Source organism: Prionailurus bengalensis, chromosome B1, assembly GCF_016509475.1.
Source record: "Prionailurus bengalensis isolate Pbe53 chromosome B1, Fcat_Pben_1.1_paternal_pri, whole genome shotgun sequence".
NCBI lineage: Eukaryota > Metazoa > Chordata > Mammalia > Carnivora > Felidae > Prionailurus > Prionailurus bengalensis.
In genome coordinates, this window is record NC_057344.1 from 201,251,904 (window position 1) to 201,271,287 (window position 19,384).

Consider the following 19,384-nt stretch of genomic DNA (forward strand, 5'->3'; position numbering starts at 1 on the left):
TTTCCTCCGTGCCTGTCCGCTCACAGTTTCTGGTGAAAGTCCACCAGGGCTCCTGGGGACAGAGCCGTGTAGCGAGAACGGATCGTTGATTTAAAAGAACGTTAGGAGACTGAGCGCATGAAAGCAATTCTCGGTCCAAGGGCAAACTCCACACTGCATCCCCGGGGAGCAGTGGGATCGTGGGAGAGCCTGGCTGAGGGGTGCCAGGTGACGCGGCGGTGGACTGGCCACACGCGGGCTAGGTCCCTTCACGCCCCGAGCCTCAGGCTCCCCATCTGTGAAGTGGGGTGACGGTAGCTCCTGGCTCACAGGGCGTTACCGTCAGGACCCACAGAGAGTGCGGCGCCCACAGCAGGGCCGGCCCGCGGCCAGCGCCCCACGCCTGATGCCCTCCACCACCAGCACAATTGTCACTGCCGTGCCTTCTGCACGGTGCGCAGTGCGGCTTAAAACAGTTGTGCAGTCGGGACTCTTTCAGGAGGGATGTTTTCTTAAACACCCACTTCCATAACCAAATAGGAGTCCAAAAGGAAGGGGTTTATGACCCGTCCAGGTGACTCAGATCCTACAGTAGGGCATCCTCTCCTTCCGGAAAGTCCAGAGGATCAGCAGTGCCGAAGGGGCTCATGCTCGGGCCAGAGCACCACATGGCTGTCCCTCCGCAGGCAGGATTGTCTGCCTCTCGGCCGCTCTCTAGTCTCAGGTCCTTATACTGCCCCTCCCGGCTTAGAGCTGTGGCCTCTGGCCTCCCGTCTTGTCCTGTGTCTACGTGTAGCCAGGGCATCGCGTAAACACAGGTGGCTGTGTCTCAGTCCCCCCTGGACCCTTTCGTGGATCTCCGGGCCGTGCAGGGGGAAGCCCCACTCCAACCCCACCCCCGGATAGAGTTCTCACTGCCTGGCAGGCCCATTAGCCAAGTCCATGGTGAGGAGCGGACAGGCAGTCAGGGTGGCAGCCGAGAGTGACCAGGACTGTTGGCAGAACGGGTACAGGACAGGCTGCTCACAGCAAGAAGCCGCCTGGCCGCTGAATGGGGGCCTCTAGGAGATTTGTGCATGTCCTCATCCCTGGAGCCTGTGCGTGTGACCTGTGTGTGCGGGTCCTAATCCCTGGAGACCGTGTGCGTGACCTATGTAGAGGAAAGATCTCTGCAGATATCATTAAGTGAAAGATCTTGAGAAGAGATCAGGCTGGATTATTCCAGCGGGCCCCAAATCCAAGGGCAGGTGGGGTGGAGGGAGATTTGGTCACACACAGAGAAGCCCACATGAAGACAGAAGCAGGAATGGGAACGGTGCGGACGTATGCCAGGGATCACCGGGAGCCGCCCGGAGCTGGGACAGGCAGGGAGTGGGCTCTCCTCTAGAACCTTTGGAGGGAAAGAAACCCCGCTGACCCCTTGATCGAAGCCTTCTGGCCTCCAGAGCCGTGAGAGAATAGATTTCTGTTGTCTTAAGCGCCCCCTCCCCCGCCTCAGCTTGTGGTCCTTTGTTAGAGCAGCTCCAGGAAACCAATGCAGCCTCCTCGAGGGTGTGGGGGAGGCTGTACTATAGAGCACTGACCTCCTCTGTATCAATTATTTGTTCCGCATCTATCCTCTACCCGAGTTCAAAGTGGAGCTTCGTGAAGTCAGGGACTGTGAGTCTCTTGTTCGCACCTGTATCTTCAAAACACAGGACAGCACCTGGCAGGCCAGAGATGTTCTTACGTATAAATGAAGTTGTACACGGATGGATGGATGAGTGATGGGGTTTTGGAGGACGTATAGGAGTTTGCCAGGCAACTACAAAGAAGAGGGGAAAGCTATGACTGGCAGACAGAGGAGCATGAAGCAAAAGCAAGGTGCAATTCTGTGCCTGCAGGTAAACTCCGTGAACAGCTCCCTGTTGACACTAAACGTGGCTTCTGCAGATGTAGGAACTCACAGGAGATTGGAAAGAAAGAGGCAAAGGGCCGTTAGGAAAACAAGGTGGATGGGATGGGATGTTCCTGTTTGCTGAGGGTCTGAGGAAGGTCAGCCAAGGAAGGAGGGGGATTCAGGGTAGGGGGGAGGCAAGGTGAAAGCAAGCGGGGGCCGTCTCCCGGTCAGGGACCCTGCTGCCGCCCCTGCTCGGAGCTGTGCCGCCCATCAGGCCCCCGCCATTGAGCCAGAGGAGAAGTGAGCTCTTCCCTGCACGTGGCTCGGATGCTGCAGGCTAGGAGATGAGCATCCCGTTGCACGTTTTCCATAAGGATGGGTAGCTGGTGGGTCTCCAGCCCTTTCAGGGGAATGCGCCCCCACCCTTGGGTTGAGATGATTTTCATGCCCTTCAGTCACTGGGCAGCTGCGGGACCCCAGGGATGCCCCCGCCCCCTCTGAGCGCCTCCTGCCCTGAGTGTTCTACCCTTTGTCCTGCTCTATCACTGAGGACCCAGCGGGACCGAACGAAAAACGCGCACGTGGGATTCTGCAAAGTCGCGAGCGTGACTCGCGTTTATGATGAGTCACCCCCCCCCCCCCCAGGTGGAGGGACTCCAGCTGTGGCCGCTGTCACAGGCCGTGCAGCCACCGTAAATCCTGCCGGCCAAGGCCATTCCTCTCTCTGGGCTCCACGGGCCCAAGGATGGCTTCCGCTCCCCAGTTCCCACGACTCAGCAGCCTCCGGGGGCACGTCTGTGCTGGGTCTCTGATTAACCCGCCGCCGGCTGGGGTGGCGCTGATGGCCTTCGTTCCTTCTGCCAGGATGGCGGCACAGCAGAAAAAGTTTCTGGCCCAGTTCACCGTGCACCAGCGGATCCGCCTGGATGCTTGGAAGCAGAAGGCAAGGGCTGTGGATCATCTGGAAGCCCAGCTTGAGACCCAGCTACAGGTACAAGTGTCGGAAAAGCGCCTTCACGGAGCGGGCCGGGGTTTAGGGAGGAACAGGAGCAGCAGAAGGCCACTCTCGTGACCACAGGTCGCGGCAAAAAGACCTTGGCCCTGGCTGAGTCTCGCTGGCTGACGGCTTGGCCGTGAGCCTTGGGGGCGGGCAGCAGCTGTGCTGATTCCCGAGCAGCTTCGGGGGGCCAGGCCCTGTGCTCCGATCATCTCCCCGCCGTTGAGCCGGAGGAGAAGTGAGCTCTTCCCTGCACGTGGCTCGCCATCACATGGGCCTCTCAGGGTCACGGAGGCAGTGTGGCTGGTGACCGAGGCCTGCACTTTCCCTGGGACACACGGGTGGCTCGGCCCTTGTGAAATGAAGTGGGTAGCTCATCACGGGGAAGTCTCATAAAGTGCGGTTATGAAAACAAAGTGGCGGGGCGCCTGGGTGGCTCAGTCGGCTGAGCGTCTGACTTCGGCTCAGGTCACGATCTCACAGTTCGTGGGTTCGAGCCCCGTGTCGGGCTCTGTGCCAACAGCTCGGAGCCTGGAGCCTGTTTCGGATTCTGTGTCTCCCTCTCTCTCTGCTCCTCCTCTGCTCACACTCTGTCTCTATCAAAAATAAATAAACATTAAAAAAAACTAAAATAGGGGCGTCTGGGTGGCTCAGTCGGTTGAGCGTCCAGCTCCGGCTCAGGTCATGATCTCATGGTTCATGAGTTCAAGCCCCGCATCGGGCTGTGTACTGACAGCTCGGAGCCTGCAGCCTGCTTCAGATTCTGTGTCTCCCTCCTCTCTGCCCCTAACCCACTCGCATTCTGTCTCTGTCTCTCTCAAAAATAAAGAAATATTAAAAAAAAAATTTTTTTTAAAGCAAAGTGGGTGCCTTAAAAAAAAAAAATCAGATATTCCGGAATGGAAGCACTTAACAGAGTGTTGGCCCGGTCAGAGTAGTCCCCACCGGTGTGGCAGCGACAGGTGAGGGCCAAGGTGGTTAAGGCTCGTTCCCTGAGCGTCTGTCCTAGACACGGAACCAAGAGCGTTACACACGCCATCTGACCTCGTCGTCCCAGAACTGAGGACAAGGTCACTGTCGTACTCCAGGTACAGGTGGGGACACTGCAGCTCTGAGAGCTGAAGTCACCGTCTAGTGTCACGCCGCTAATAAGTCACGGAATCCAGGTCGGTGGTTAAGCCACAGCGTCGGCAGCTAAGAGCTCAGACTCTGAAGTCGGGCGGAAGCGGGTGAGATCCTGCTTCTGCTGCTCCCGCCCGTGTCCCTCTCTGAGCCCTCACCTCTGCACCAGGGGCTCCCTGGTGGCGTGAGTGAGGACGGACAGTTCCCTGGCAGGAGCCGGAAAGTGCTGGTTCCTGTGCTCACACACGCGTCCACCCTGCTCCTGCCGTCTCTGGGTTCTTCTTGGAGGCCCGTCTGCCACCAGGGATGCGGGGCCATCAGCCACCCTGGAGAGGGCGTCAGCCTCACTGTGGTGCAGAGGCGGGACGGGGCAGAGGGGGACCCAGATGACCCTCCGTCCTTGCATCCAGGAGGCCGAGCAGAGCTTTGTCTCAGAGCTGGCGGCGTTGGCCCGGGTGCCCCTCGCCGAAAGCAGACCGTTTTCAAGCAAGCGTGGCTCGTCAGGTAAGCCGTGGAAGGTGGTGCACAGCAGCGGGAGTATGGGCTCCAGTCCCGTGTCCGCCACTAACCATCTGTGTGGCCTCGGGCACCGTGCTTACCCTCTCCGGGCTTTTGTGTCCTTGCCCGTCAACGAGCGGACTCACTTAGCCCCAGGGCCGCCTTGCTCTCCAGCGTTCAGTACTTTGGATTCTGAGGTCTGCAGCTCACCACCCGGGCCTCTGTGTCCCCGACTTACAGACGGGGGTGATTAGCCCTTGGCCCCCTGCCGGCGGCAACTACTGTGACCTCACAGGTGGTGTAGCCGGCTGACGGGATAGAGACAGGGGGGTGTGTGAGAACACAGAGGTCTCTTAAAACAACGCTGCTCTGTCAGGGTCCTCCTGCTTCGGAAGCTCGGGTCAGCTGGGCGTGGCAGAAACCCAGCGGGAGCCTGGCAGCCCTGGGTTCGAATCCCAGCTCCGGCACGTAACGGCTGTGTGAGCTTGGGACAGCACGTCACCTCCCCGGGCCTCAGTTTCCCTACAAGTTAAATGGGTGTAATCGCAGAAAGCACAGAGTGTCTCCTTGGCCGTGGATGTCCTCAGCAGATGCCCAGCTGGGTCGGGGTGAGGCCGAGGGAAGCTGTCACGTGCTTGACGTCACCCAATGTCTGGGTTTATGTGTCTTCTGCAGAGAAGCCTGTAAGGACGAGAAGGAAGAAGCCCCCACCCCGGGAGAAAGGGAACCCGGGGGGCCCCACCGACGATGACCCTGCAGCAGGGGGCCACCCCTCGGGATCACTCAGGTACGGTGCAGGGGGGCCGGCTTATTGCCAGTGGATGCGTATTGACCGCTTACAGTCCGGGAAGGAAAACAGGCGCCTTTCTCGGAGGTGTTAGCCACAGGGTCCCAGAAATGATGGGCGATGGCGGGAGCTGTTGGTATCCCTGTCACTGCTACTATTCGTGTCCAGTTTGGCCGGGTCGGCCATGACCTAGCTCCGCATCCCGCCAGCATCCGGCCTGAACGGTCCCCTTCTTGCCAGGCCCCCAGTGGCTGCAGACACTTTGGGGTCTGTAGGAGGGTCCGTGCGTCCCGGTGCGCCCAGTCATCTGAGTGGGGGGTTGCCTTTACCCCGTGGCCCTCAGGTGACCACCTCCTCCCCCCACCCAACAGAGGGAAACCAGAGGCCGTGTTTGTCTCTGGACAACCCCAGTTAAAGGGGGTGGGGCTGTTTTGAAGGCCTGTCACTGCCTTTTCGTCTGATCAGATCGGATGAGTTCTTGCCTCTGGACAGATCTGGACTCACGTTGTGACCACTGCATTGCTTCCTTGTTTTAAGCAGCAAAAGGCTGAACCAGCAGGAGAATGAAGCTGGCGACGGCGAGAGCCCCAAGAAGCCGCTAAAGGAAAGAAGCCATCCGTAGGTTACGGTTTGGGTCGGGGCCGATGTGGAAGATCCAGCCGGAATAATGTCACCTGCCCGCCCCAGCCGGCTGGGACGGGGAGGGCCACCGGGGGGCCGGATGGACAGACGGACAGGCGGAGAAGTGCCTAGAAGGCCTGAGTGAGCATGGCAGACCCTGCCGCCTGTGGAATGAAAACCCCGTGTCGGAACCCTGCCTCCAGTTTTCTCTTTCTCTTTGGCTTGGAGACGTGGCTCCCTTCCTCAGGGACCTCTCCGGCCCTGGATCTCTGAACCCCACCCCCCACCCCCACCCTGCCTGCCCAGCGTGAGGCTGCCTCCAGCCTCGGGGCCCCCCTGCTCCCCAGACTCTCCACGGAGTTCTGCTGGGAATGCGGGGGTCTCCGGGCGGGGCTGGCGTTTCCTGGCCTGAAGCCTTTTCTCCATCTCTTTATAAAAACTATTTTTAATGTGTATTCATTTTTGAGAGAGACACAGACAGAGCGTGAGCAGGGGAGAGGCAGAGAGAGAGGGAGACACGGAATCCGAAGCAGGCTCCAGGCTCCGGGCTGTCAGCAGAGAGCCCGACGCGGGGCTGGAACCCACGAACCACGAGATCATGACCTGAGCTGAAGTCGGACACGTACCCAGCTGAGCCACCCAGGCACGTCTTTTTCTCCAATTCTGTCATCCTTGTTCTCATGTCCCATGAGACGTGTCCCACGCATCTGGCCGCAGGGTTCTCATCTGGACTGATTCCCATGTTTGGCTCAACCAGCAGCTGGTGCCTGGTCACCTTGGAGGTTGTCTCAGGGCCCCAGGACCCTGACACAGACTACAGAATCCCTGACCTGCAGGCCTACGTCACCCACCCTGGGGACCTGAGGCCTGACTGGTACCTAATGACACCTACAGCGGTGTCTTCTGTGGGTGGCCCCACTCAGCCCTCAGACTTCCCTTGGGAAGGGACAAACCATTCTGCCAGATGGCAATTCTCCCTCAGGAGACGTGTTCCCCAGGGGCACTGCTGCTCCCAGTGGGCAGGGACGGTATCCAGGAGCTTCCAGACTGGCCACACTTAAACCACTGCCAGGAGAGGTCTTTCCCACTGGGAATGAAAATTACTCTTCTCATTGAAATCAGGGATTCTCAAACCCGGCACTGTGGACATTTTGGGTGAGCTAATCCTGTGTTTGGGGTTGGGGGCCGTCCTGTGCCTTGCAGGATGTTTAGGGACATCCCTGGCCTCCACCGACCAGATGCCAGGAGCCCTCCCCAGTTGTGACAACCAGACGTGTTCTGACGTGGCCAGATGTCCCCTGAGTCAAAGTGTGCCAGTACCTGGTGAGCCCAGAACGTAGTGGGCTTCGGGAGATTTCTGAACCGTTTGTGGGCTGAATTTTTATTTCTTAAAATCTAAATTAGATTCTGTTAGGAAGGAGTAGCTCTGAGCCAGAAGAAGTCTCCCACGGCAGTTCCCTGGTTGGTTAAGGATGTTCCCCATCAGAGCGACTGGTCAGCAGGCGGGATTTCCAGAGTTAACCGCCAGCTCCCTCTTGTGGCTGAATAAAGCATTTCATTATTCTGCTGAGTCCCGTAACAGGCGGTGGTTTCCTTCTTGCCGCGTTTTGAGAACCCGGTTTACATAGAAACCACTTTTGTCATGTGGGCCCTCGGCACAGAGGCATTCTGGAGTTGGGAGTGTCTGCTTTGGTAACTTGATTTTGGTAAATCCAGACCCCTCCCCCACCCCACCCCACCCCACCCCCAGCAGCACTGGGATCTCTGAAAGATCGAAGGCCATCTCAGCTTCTGCAGATTGCATGAAAGTTATTCTGCTTCACGAGCGTAGCCTCCTTGGCCCAAGGGACTGTGTCACATGCCAGTGCTTCTGGGCTCTTCCTCGGCCCTGCTGCCCCACTACTGTGCTTGGCGCAGTTAGGGGCCCGTGATTCCGGAAAGGCTGTGGACTCTCTGTTTTCACCCCATCGCAGACCGACTCTGCCAGCTCCAGCTCTGGGGACGCCCGGGGCCGGGCTGTGCAAACACACGGCACACGCTCCGTGCAGGGAAGACTGAGGACACACCGCGATCCCCCTCCTCCACTGGGTTCCCGTCCCCACGTGCATTATGGGCTGTGGGTTGTTACAGAGATAGGAGGTGGCGCTGGTGGGGACGATGAGTGATGATCCAATGAGAAGACCGTAGATTCCTTCTTTTACACACATCTACCCTCTGGTCTGAGCTCAGCTGCGAGGAGGAAGGCCGTAGATGCTCCGAGCACCTCTCTGGCCAGCCTGGTGTCTGTCCTGTCCTTACCTTGGCTGCTGACCTAGACGCTGCCACAGATGACTCCTAACTGCCCTGCCCCAGCCTCCTGGTCCACAGGTTCCAAAAACGCACATCTGACTCACGAGCTTCCGCGGTATTCTTTGCTCTAAGGAGAAAAAGGAAATCTTTAACAAGGACCACGAACCCTGCGAGGTCCGGTCTCAGCCACGCAGCCTGTCTCCTCTCGTGGACTCATACGTGCCTGCCCCTGCCTGCCACTGGGCTTTTGCACAGGACTTTGCTGCTGCCGCCTGGAACAGCTCTACCCACCTCCCATCCCCCTTTGCCTCCCGAGTCTGTAATCATCATCCACGTCCCAACAGCAGGACTTATGTCTTCAAGAGCCTTCCCTGCACCCCTCTGACGAGACTGGACGCTCCTCTGAGGCCCTTAGCACTGTGTATTTTACTGCTGGGATGGGGAGGGTAATAAATAGCATCCCTTTCTTTCCCATCCACATTTGGAGCCAGTTGAGATACAGGCAAAGCGGTCAGATGCAGATCTGCCCCTGCAAATGCGCATCATCAGGGCTCACGCTTTGTGCCACAGTCACGACCACGTGCACTTTGGTCCAGAGACCAGCCCCCGGGAGGGGGGGGTGCGGAGATCTGACACTCGGGCTGGGGGAGCAGCCTTCTCCGGTCCGCACGCACTAACCAAAGCGGCCAAGCAAACTCGGGGGCCAGGACGCGTTAGGCAGTGCTGGGGATGTCGGAAAATGGCTGGGGCTTAACGGGCAGGGGGCAAATGGGTATGAGGAGACCTTCGCCGTTCTGTCTCCCTTTTTACAGTCCGTGTGCGGCGTGGGTGCAAAAATAGACCAGCCGAGGTAGCGGGGCTAGGCCAGCCCTTATGGGACCCCAGAGCCCGCTTAAATTTTAGGAGTTGCCAGCTGGCTGGCTTTACGTTGGTATTTTGAAACCGGCTACAGTGGAAATTAGCAAGCACTGCAGACTGGGGCTCCCAGCCCAGCCCAGCCCCGTGCTCCACATTTAGCCGTGCCACCTCGGGACCACTGCGTCAGAAGACCCACACGCTACGGTCACCTGATTCACAAGAAAGCCACCGCTGCAGCTTAATGAGAGAAGGGATAGTCTTTTCCATTAATGGTGCCGGCTCAATGGGATATCATATGGGAAAATGTGAGTCTTGGGCCCTTCTTTTCCTTAGACACAAGGATTAGCGAACGGTGGACCGAATACCTGAACGTGGCAAGATAAAACAAAATTTCTGGAAGGAGACTTAGAAGACGGGACAGCAGAATAATCCCCCCTCCAAGATGTCCGCATCCTAATTCCCGGAGCCCGGGGCTAGGCGATGACGTGGCAAAGGGGAGCACAAAAGGGAAGCGTGTGCCTCACAAGGAATGTTCCAGCACAGCCTCCAAGACTTAAGGCTCGTCTGTCTCGCACCGCCCGGACCCGTGACTGCCGGTCGGACGTGCTGGGGAACGTGGTGTGGGACAGTGGGTGGTGGGGAACCTCAGCCGGTTACGCAGCTGGACAGCAGCCCCTCCAGGGTCGGCCTTAGAAGACTTCTGCTTGCGTTTCTGGGTGGGCTGGGGCGGGGGGTGATGGATGCCGGAGACGAAGTGCTCTCCCGAGAGTGGGACGAGTAGCTTGCGGCTGCCAATTTTACTTATCTGGAAGTTTCTTTGCTGCCCTTTCATAGTCTGAATGAACCGAGGCCAAACGTCAAAAGGCCTTACCCTCCATTCTTGACCTTCCGTTATGTAGCCTTGTTTCAAGAAAGTCCACGGCAGGCTGCGAGCCAACACCATGTGGGACCTTAACCAAGGTCCAACAGACCTTGGGGGCAGAGGGAGAATACACTAAAACCAGTAAGTAGATGCAGGACCATCAAAGGCATCCTGCCTTGAACGGTAGTAAGGGTTAGAGGTTAGGAGCAAGGAGCTTTGTACTTTGAGCCAAACCGCATGGGTCCTGGATTCGAATCCTGGCTCTGCCTCTTCCTCCCCGTGTGACCTTGGACATGTCACTGAACGCTCTGGGACTCATCTGTGAAAGGGGGATAGTAATAGAGCCTACCTCACAGAGTACCCAACATGTGGCCAGTGCCACACGAAAGAGCAGACCTAGGCCGGCCGACTAGTGACTATGTCCCCGACATGGCCGCGGAAAGAGGTTCCTGCTCAAACCTCAGAACACGCCTCCTCCCCTTAAGTAACTTACCGATTGATCATTCTTCCGAAGTCTGAGGTGGGAGGAAGGGGAGTGTGAGAGGCGTGGAAAGCGTGAGGAGAAGAGGGAGGGCTTCTCTTAGGTAGGGGCCAGAGGCAGGAGCCCTCAACCCTGTCCAGGCTTAGAATGACCTGGGAGCATTTTACCCCTCCCCAAACCAATCAGAGTCTCTGGGGATGGTGTTTGGTGCTAGGTATTTATAGCACGGCAAGGCTGACAGCCAATGGTTAATAGGTGACCAGTGAGAAACGTTCTGTATACACTGAGGCCAAACATGTTAGAGACCCTCAGACCCAGTGGTTCTTAAACTTCAGGTGCATCAGAATCTCCTGGAAGACTTGTTCAAACACAGGTTGCTGAGTCCCACCCCCAGAGTTTCTGACTCAGTGGTCTGTGACCACCAGGCCCAACATTTGCATTTCTAACAAGTTCCAGGTGACGCTGATAATTGCTGTTGTGGGACCACACCTCGGCAGCCATTGTTCTAGCCTTCCCCAGCCAATCGGCTGAGGCCACGACCTTTCCCCAGCCAATCGGCTGAGGCCACGACCCTTCCCCAGCCAATCGGCTGAGGCCACGACCCTTCCCCAGCCAATCGGCTGAGGCCACGACCCTTCCCCAGCCAATCGGCTGAGGCCACGACCCTTCCCCAGCCAATCGGCTGAGGCCACGACCCTTCCCCAGCCAATCGGCTGAGGCCACGACCCTTCCCCAATCGGCTGAGGCCACGACCCTTCCCCAGCCAATCGGCTGAGGCCACGACCCTTCCCCAGCCAATCGGCTGAGGCCACGACCCTTCCCCAGCCAATCGGCTGAGGCCACGACCCTTCCCCAGCCAATGGGCTGAGGCCACGACCCTTCTCCAGCCAATCGGCTGAGGCCACGACCCTTCTCCAGCCAATCGGCTAAGGCCATGATCCCTATAAAACCTTTGTGCTTTTGAAACTCGCTCTGTCTCCCCGGCATCTCACCGCTGCATCGGTGCAGGTAGGGGATTGAGCTCGAGCTAGCTCGAATAAAGGCTCTTTTGCTTTTGCATCGTACTCGGCACCCTGGTGGTCTTTGGGGATCACAAATTCTGGGCATAGCACCACACAGATACTGTCTGCATCGTCACCACCACCATCACTGTCATCAATCGTCACCACCACTGTCACCACGACTAAAGGCAAATTGGAACAAGCAATTTGCCTGAGTGTTTCCTTCTCAAGAATGTGCATCCGCTCATGGGACCCGGAGTGAAGAAACGTGATGTTTACGAGGTTGGAACTCCCAGTCTGAGGCAGACCCACAATCTATATGAAGAGAGGGCACCAAGGAGGCTTGGAGACAACGGACGTGTGCTCTCAGCCCGTGTCACAGAAGCCACCCACCACGGCCTCAGGATCTGAGCCCGACCCTCCACACCTCGTGACTGGCTCCCTCTCTTCCCTCCTCTGCTCCCTCGGTGTCTACAGGAGCGAGTCCTGGGAAGGAACCCACACTCCAGTCATCACGAGGAGGGACCAGTGGGGCATTTGCACCCAACTGAACAGTCACCCCTCAATGAAAACACACCAGTGGGGCCAACGGGCTGTTTATTTTCTTTATTTTTTCACAAGCTTTGAATTCAGAAATAAGAGCCACAATAAGTCAGTTGTTAAGTAAAAATGGGGGTGATTACAAAGGAAAACTTTGTACAAAACTTTAAAAATCTGACTGCCCCGTCAACCACCTCGAAGGGACCAGGCCCGGGGCAACCGGGAGCAGCCGTCGCCCCACCGTCATCAGCCCTGATGGGGGTGGGGAGACCCCTTTCTGAGTGTGAACCTGGCTAGGCCTGAAGTCGGAGCTGGCTGGAAGGACACACACAGACCAGAAAGATGTCATGGCGAGTCACAAGTGCCACGGAGACCGGAGTTTCTGACACAGGACGTGGATGATGTTTCTCTGAAAGCACTGGAAGGTTCCCCTGCCCCTCTGAGAATTCACAGGAGGTCTCAATGGGGATGGGGGGTGGGGAGGGGTGGGGCAGGCTTCTTTCTAGTGCGGACTTGGGGTGGGGACAACAAGTAAGCATCTCCGTGTGAAGAGTTTGGAAGGGCCCCTGGGGGCCTGAGGTCTGGGCATTGTGTCTACATCGGTCCTCGGTGATGTTCCGTCAGACGCACTCACAGACTTGCATACATAATTTAGTAACATGCATCAACTATCCTAGAACAGCTACGAGGGTGCAAAGGAACCACCCAGAGAATCATGGAGCCCGTGGAGTCAGAAGCGGAAGGGACGGTACAAGACGATGCTAGAACCTGGGTTCACTAAGGAGGGCAATGGAGACCCATGATCTGAGGTGGAGTCAGCATGAACACACAACTGTGGGGCAAGGAGTTTCCGAGCAAACACACCACACTAATACCACTTCTTCCTAAACAAAAGAGGAAAGAACGTCATTCAATTTTCCCCCCATCAGTACCAAATAAAACCGCGGGTTTCCCAACCCCTGGCGGGGAAAGGGATTGACAGTATTCCTGGAACGCTTCACTGGCTCATCCACTCGTCCGCCTTCAACCGAGGCTGGTGATGTTGGAGCGGCCACCAGGGGGCGCCACGATGCGGTGGCCGGTGCGCCTGGGGTTGTTGTCATCTATCTGGGCACCTGAAAGAGACAGAGCCAACCGCTCCAGACCGGTTCCCAGGGCCGCTCCTGAGAGCTGGGATGCTGAGCCCTCGTCGTGACATCCCTCCATCCCCTCGACCCTCTGGGACTCAGTCCAGGCTCATCTCTGGGAAGGCTCCCAACCTCCACGGGGTTCGCTCCCCTCTCCTCTGTGCCCCCTCCGGCCCTGGGGTCACCCTCTTGCACCCTCTGAGCACCTTGTGCTATTTCTTGCCTGGCTTCGTGCTCTGGAGACAGGTGGGCAAGCACTTACTGAGTGCCTACTGTGTGCAGGCACACACTTGGTGCTTTAACATATGTGCTTGCACTTAGGGTATACAACGATACTGTGAAGTGGGGGGGGTGGCTACCCCAACTTTCTAGATGAGGAATTTGAAGCTCAGGTCATGCATCTTGGGGGGCAATGCTGGAGGACGGGTAAGCCGGGATTCCAGCCCCAACTGGTTGGTCCCCAAAGCTCCAGCTTCTACCGGAGTCAGAGCAGCACACAGCAGTGCCCGATACGTCAAACGCATTTTATGTACGACACGCATGGGAGTGGATGCATGTGCATTTTCAAAAGAAATTTTTTTTTAACAGTTATTCATTTTTGAAAGGGAGAGAGACAGAGCATGAGTGGGGGAGGGGCAGAGAGAGGGAGACACAGAATCCGAAGCAGGCTCCAGGCTCCGAGCCGTCAGCACGGAGCCCGACGCGGGGCTTGAACCCACAAGCTGGGAGATCATGACCTGAGCCGGAGTCGGACGCTCAACCAACTGAGCCACCCAGGCGCCCCTGGATGCATGTGCATTTATGTGTGTGAACTACTTACAGCTGGATTTATCCACCTGATTGGCAATGGGCAGACCTCCATGGAGAAGGGGCATCAGGTTTTGTTTTAAATCTGCAAAGCCGACCGTTCCAATTTTATGCATTCCCTTGCAGTTAAAGATTTAACGTTCCAGCACCAAGCCCAGTGCCTGATGCTCAATAAATACGTATTCAGTGAATTACTAGTGACGGACAGACAATGCTGAAAGGAGGGATGGCAGGAGAGGGCCCTGGGGTCCAGTCAGGAGACAGGTTCCAGTACAAGTCATGTCTGGAACCCAGGTAATTTGGAATCAGACCCAACCTCCCTTGGCCTCACTTCCTTTTGTCCCAGATTCAGAAATCGGATGGAGTGCTCAACACCAGTTTCCCTCATAATCATCTCCACCCTGCTGGTTACCTGTCAGCTACTTCAAAAACACCTGTTGGACAAAAGGACACTCGTGCAGGAAATCATGCCACATCTCTACAAAGTAGCATCATGCAGATTATTTAAAAGGCATCTGCAAAGTCATTCCTGATGTCCGAGAGCACCTATGGTGTTGATAGCAAATCACACGTCGACCTGCCACGAGGCCGGCTGGGGCAGTTCTGCGGGTCTCGGAGAGGACTCTGCCGACCCGGGGCACTGGTGGCCGTGGGGCCCTTCCAGCAGACTTTTCGTTTCGTTGTTTTGCTAGTTCTGAAAGGGAGGGATTTTCCCTCTGTATTCGGCAACTGTGCATTGCACGACTTTCGAAGAGAGGTCCGGTTTGCAGACTCCACGTAGCCCCACCCAGTGGCTTGTCCTGGCATTGCGTCCACTCCCTAATTCTGTTGACTGAGCATCAGAGAAGCTATTTGAGCTGTGTCTCCGGTTCATTTGTGGAAACAATACTAGTTGTCTTTAAAGACCGGAACCGCACTCAGCGTGTGAGAAGCTCCTGCATGAAAGCTCACAGAAAGTGAGATGAGCTGGACTAGGGGCCCCGCCCAACTTCTGTCCCCCATTGCGTAATCGCTGAGACAGACACTCCCTGGATGGATGGCAGGTTGTCACCCCCACGGTTGAAACCGATGTTCGTCTTTCTCTCGGCCCCTTCGACTCGCTTGCTGAGCATATCAGCTTTTCTGTTTAACTGTCCTTCCCTCCTGTTAGACCACAGTCTGCCAACTACAGACCATGGACAAACGGCCACCACCTGCTTTTGTATTGTTCAGGAGCGAAGAATAGTTTTGTACGGTTGTTTTATTTATTTATTATTTTTTTTACACTGTTCAATGGTTGCATTTGAAATGGCTGCTTAATAGAATATCCTAAACTTTGCCCCTCGGCTCACAAAACCTCGAATGTTTACTGTCTGGTCCTTTAAGAAGAAGTCTGCTGACCCCTGGACCGGACTGGGGGCTGCCCAGCTGTGCCCAACTCCTCACCATATTCCTAGGACGCAGCCCCGTGTGTAACACACGCTAATGCCTCAGATACTCCGGGGGACAAGATTCCAGTTTGATGTTCCCAGCGTGTGCGTGTCTGCCCTCACGTGGCGAGCTGCTGACATGGTAGCGTCTGCTGGGTCTGAGGGACGCGTTCAGCTTCCAGGGTAAGCTTGTGCTTCAGGATGAGCTCTGAGCTCAGGGCCAATTTGGGGGCAGACCCCCTCTGCTCTCTGACCTCCCCCAGCCCGCTCTGGCACCCCGGGAGGGAAGGGGAAGGGTTCCCTCGCCCGCTCCTTGCTTCCTCATCTAGCCCCCGACGGGGCTGTTTCAGCAGGAGTGTGGGCCCCTGGGAAGCGGGGAGCCTCTTACCTGATAAACTGAAGTTGGACTGGTGGAGGTTTCTGATGGGCGGGGGCTGGTGTTTGGAGGGCGAGGACTTGGCAGACGGGGCAGGGGTTGCATATTTGGGCGTGGCTGGCACCTCATACACAGGACCGTCATACATGCCCCTGGGAACACCTTGCAACCCAGAAACCTAAACAGAGGGAGGCGAGGGGGGTTGGTGGGCAGGATTCACCTGCCACTTCCCATTCGGGCAGGCCGGAGCCCTGCAGCTGGACAGTGACCGGAGGTCGCCTCGGGGAAACACACACACACACACACACACACACGTACGTACACGTGTGCACACACACTCCATAAGCATGCACCCACTTAACTCCACATACACACGTGCACACACACAGCCTCATGCAGGACCCCAAGCCCATTTTCAAGAGGAATACACTTTCCCTGACACACCCCACTGTCCCCCTCAAGGGCCAGTGAATCATCTGTGGTCCTGAGCCCAAAACAAGGATTGGGGGCAGCTAGTTTATCGGGGACGGGATTCCAGAAAGGAGGAGGAGGAGAGAAAGGTGGGGTGATGGGGCCACCTCTGAGGGCAGCCGGCTCAGGGAGGCTGGGAAGTGAACACGTTCACTGACCCTCTGGGGGGCCAAGCATGGGCCACGGTCTCCATCCCCGCGGGCTGAGTGCTGTCCCCAGGGGAGCCCTATGTCCCTGACTACCGGGTCTGGCCACCGTTCTGTTCTACTCTTCACTGTACCTGCTTCCTGCACCTCGGGGACTTCTCCCATTTCTGGCTGTCTCCAGGCCTGCTTCCCTGCCCCCACCAAGCCCTTCAGTGACCTCCCCCCCCAGGTCAGCTCAGCCAGAGACATGTTCTGGGACAGGTTCTGCCCCCCACCTGCTGTGGCTCCTGTCCTCTGCCCCAGCATGTGAGGGGGCCCGGACTTCTGGCCACTGCGGATGATGGCCTGGCACCTGCTCTTACAGACGTGGCCACTAAGCACAGGCATCGGTCCAAACCAGTTTAGAGGGAATGCATCTGGCCAAGGTGTATCTGCGCCCCTCCGTGGGTGTCCAGCCGGGAGTTTACACAAGTCTCCTCATCCCTAACAGCCTGCTGTGGTCACTTGGCCACCGCGGCTTTCCACGGCCATTTCTCAGATCTGACTGGCTTCCTCCCCACGCCCATTCTTTCCCCACTGGACACGCGACGTCTGTGTCATTTGGAATCTCGGACCCGGGGTGCCACACCCTACGCGACATGGAAAGACCTCGAGCATTATAATGCAGGCCTGGGGGTCTAGGGGGGCCAGGAGGTTTCTGGGCTTTTCCATTAACACTGGGGGCGGTGGCGGTGCCGTTTGTGAAGCACAAGAAGAGTGGGACCACCCACAGGTGGGCACACACACACACGCATACACATACATCTACGCACACACGTGCGTGCACACACATATACACATACACACATTCATGCAAGTATATCTACGCACACACACGTGCACATATATACACACGTACACACAAGCTGGCCTTTCCAGCAAACATCAGCCACCAAGCAGGTGGTCACGGTGACAGGAGGGACCTGATTAGGGAAGACGATGGGCCACAGTGGCAGTTTAGCCAAAGTGTGAGCGGCTCCCTCCTCCGAGCTGGACCAGAGAAGGGATGGGGCCGCTCCACACCTCCGACAGGGCCTCCCGCATCCCTGCCACGACTCTTCAAGGAGAGAGGGACAGGGGGACACAGAACGGAAGGGCGGGGAAGCAAGGAGAACAGAGGGAAGACCTGAAGAGCGTCCAGACACAGTTCTGCCGTCCCCCGAGTATGCTGGGGGTGGGGTGGGGGGGGGTGTCGACTTTTACCAGAAGGGCAATGCCTAAGGGTTTCGGCTTTCCCAGCTGTGTGACGCTGGCCTGTCCGATGCTCGAGCACCGGGAGGTCTCGACACCTCAAAGAGCCGGTGGCGAGGGCCCCGAGAGGACGTGGGATGCGTACCCCAAAGCGGCACGGTCCGTGTTTTTCCCGCCCCCTCCTCCCCACCCCACGGGCGCACGCCCCTTCACAGTCTGCAAAACCCCGAGACCTCCCCTCCAGCCCCGAGACACAGGCAGGGCGGGGGGAGAGCCCACCTGACACGAGAGGAAAGGGAGGCCCCCGCGGCTGTGACTCGTGAACGCGGCGCGCGCCGGACCCCAGACCCACTGACCTTGCTCCTGATCCTGACACGCTGGTAGAGATACTCGGGGAAAGGCTTCCGCGGGATGAAGCGGCCCATGCCCTTGTTGACGTTGATGTTGCCGTCCTCGAAGACGATCTTGCCCTGGCTGATGACCACCAGCGGGGAGCCGTGGCACTCCATGCCCTCAAAGATGTTGTACTCCAAGGCCTGCACGGCAAGAGACGTGACCGGGCCCTTCCGGCTCTCCGCCCAGGCCGGGACATCCCTCACGTCCCCACAGGGGCACCTCGCAGCCCTTACCCTCTGAAAACCTCCTCTTTGGGGCTTTGTGGCATTCCACTCCGCAGGCTTGCCCCGGCATAACCAGCCCTCGCCATAGGCGTTTAGATCGCGGGTGGCTTTGTACAACCCAACTGAAGTCTGGGGCATCACGAATGTGAACGGGGACCCCTGATGTCAGGCACTGTGGCTGCTCAGACTACAAACAAGACATTTTTGTGTCTTTTTAAAAAATGTCTCCTTGGGGCGCCTGGGTGGCTCAGTCGGTTAAGCGGCCGGCTTCGGCTCAGGTCATGATTTCGCCGTCCGTGAGTTCGAGCCCCACATCGGGCTCTGTGCTGACAGCTCAGAGCCTGGAGCCTGTTTCAGGTTCTGTGTCTCCCTCTCTCTGACCCTCCCCCGTTCACGCTCGGTCTCTCTCTGTCTCAAAAATAAATAAACGTTAAAAAAAATTTTTTTTAAATATCTCCTTTAAAATTTTTTTTTTATTTTTATTTATTTTGAGAGAGAGAGAGAAAGGGAGCCCGCCCAAGTTGGGGAGGGGCAGAGAGAGAGGAAGACACAGAATCCGAAGCAGGCTCCAGGCTCCGAGCTTTCGGCACAGAGCCCGACGTGTGGCTCGAACCCACGAACTGTTGAGATCATGACCTGAGCCGAAGTCGGACGTTTATCCGACGGAGCTCCCCGGGTGCCCCACGGTCACTTTTATTTTTAATTCCTTTCTCCCTTCCTTTAATTTGGAAGACAAAACGTGTTCTCAAAAATACACACCGTTTTCATAACTCTGAAAGGGAATGTAACCACCTCTAGCCGACGGCTTTTTATTATTTAAAAAGTAGGTCATTATATAGGGTGAGAGAAAACTCAAAAGGTGCAAACGATATTTGATTTTAAAAAGCAGGTCTCTCTTCTACCTCCGACCGAGACATCTGCCCTAAAAAGATTCTTCTGTGTCACAGATATTTTCTGTCTCGACACGGCAAGAGCACTCTCTGTGCAGCTAGCTTTCACCTGAATTTTTCTCTGGAGCTCAGGGACTGTTGCCTATCAGCAAAGGTACGTGCTTTAAAAATGTGTTCAACACTCTTTAAACTGCTGCACCGTGTCCCCTCGCAGGGGTGTATTATCGTTTATTCATCCGATTCCCAGGGATGGAACACTGGGTTGTTTCCCTGCGTTTTGCTAAAACCCCTACTGAACCACCCTTCTGTGGGGTCCACACCGGCATGTGTGAACCTTTCCAGAGGTGGAGTGTGGGGCCAAGGAGTCAATGGATTTTCACTTTGATAGATCCGT

At 56.9% G+C, this 19,384-nt stretch overlaps 2 protein-coding genes across 7 annotated transcripts in view; one reads left to right on the plus strand and one right to left on the minus strand.

The window, feature by feature from the left end:
• Window positions 1-7,453, plus strand: part of EVC (EvC ciliary complex subunit 1) — a 72,714-nt gene extending 65,261 nt beyond the window's left edge. For 4 of the 5 annotated variants that reach the window (XM_043572999.1, XM_043573001.1, XM_043573002.1 and 1 more), the window contains 4 exons: window positions 2,723-2,849; window positions 4,388-4,481; window positions 5,151-5,262; window positions 5,800-7,453. In XM_043572999.1, coding sequence (XP_043428934.1) covers window positions 2,723-2,849; window positions 4,388-4,481; window positions 5,151-5,262; window positions 5,800-5,884 — 418 coding nt within the window. In that variant the 3' untranslated portion in view covers window positions 5,885-7,453. The remainder of the gene's footprint in view (window positions 1-2,722; window positions 2,850-4,387; window positions 4,482-5,150; window positions 5,263-5,799) is intronic. The other variant, XM_043573000.1, reaches the window with a different exon arrangement.
• Window positions 7,454-11,965: 4,512 nt separating this feature from the next.
• Window positions 11,966-19,384, minus strand: part of CRMP1 (collapsin response mediator protein 1) — a 77,864-nt gene continuing 70,445 nt past the window's right edge. For both annotated transcript variants that reach the window (XM_043573004.1, XM_043573005.1), the window contains exons 12-14: window positions 17,837-18,016; window positions 15,646-15,811; window positions 11,966-13,029 (exon numbers count right to left, since the gene is read on the minus strand). In XM_043573004.1, coding sequence (XP_043428939.1) covers window positions 12,938-13,029; window positions 15,646-15,811; window positions 17,837-18,016 — 438 coding nt within the window. In that variant the 3' untranslated portion in view covers window positions 11,966-12,937. The remainder of the gene's footprint in view (window positions 13,030-15,645; window positions 15,812-17,836; window positions 18,017-19,384) is intronic.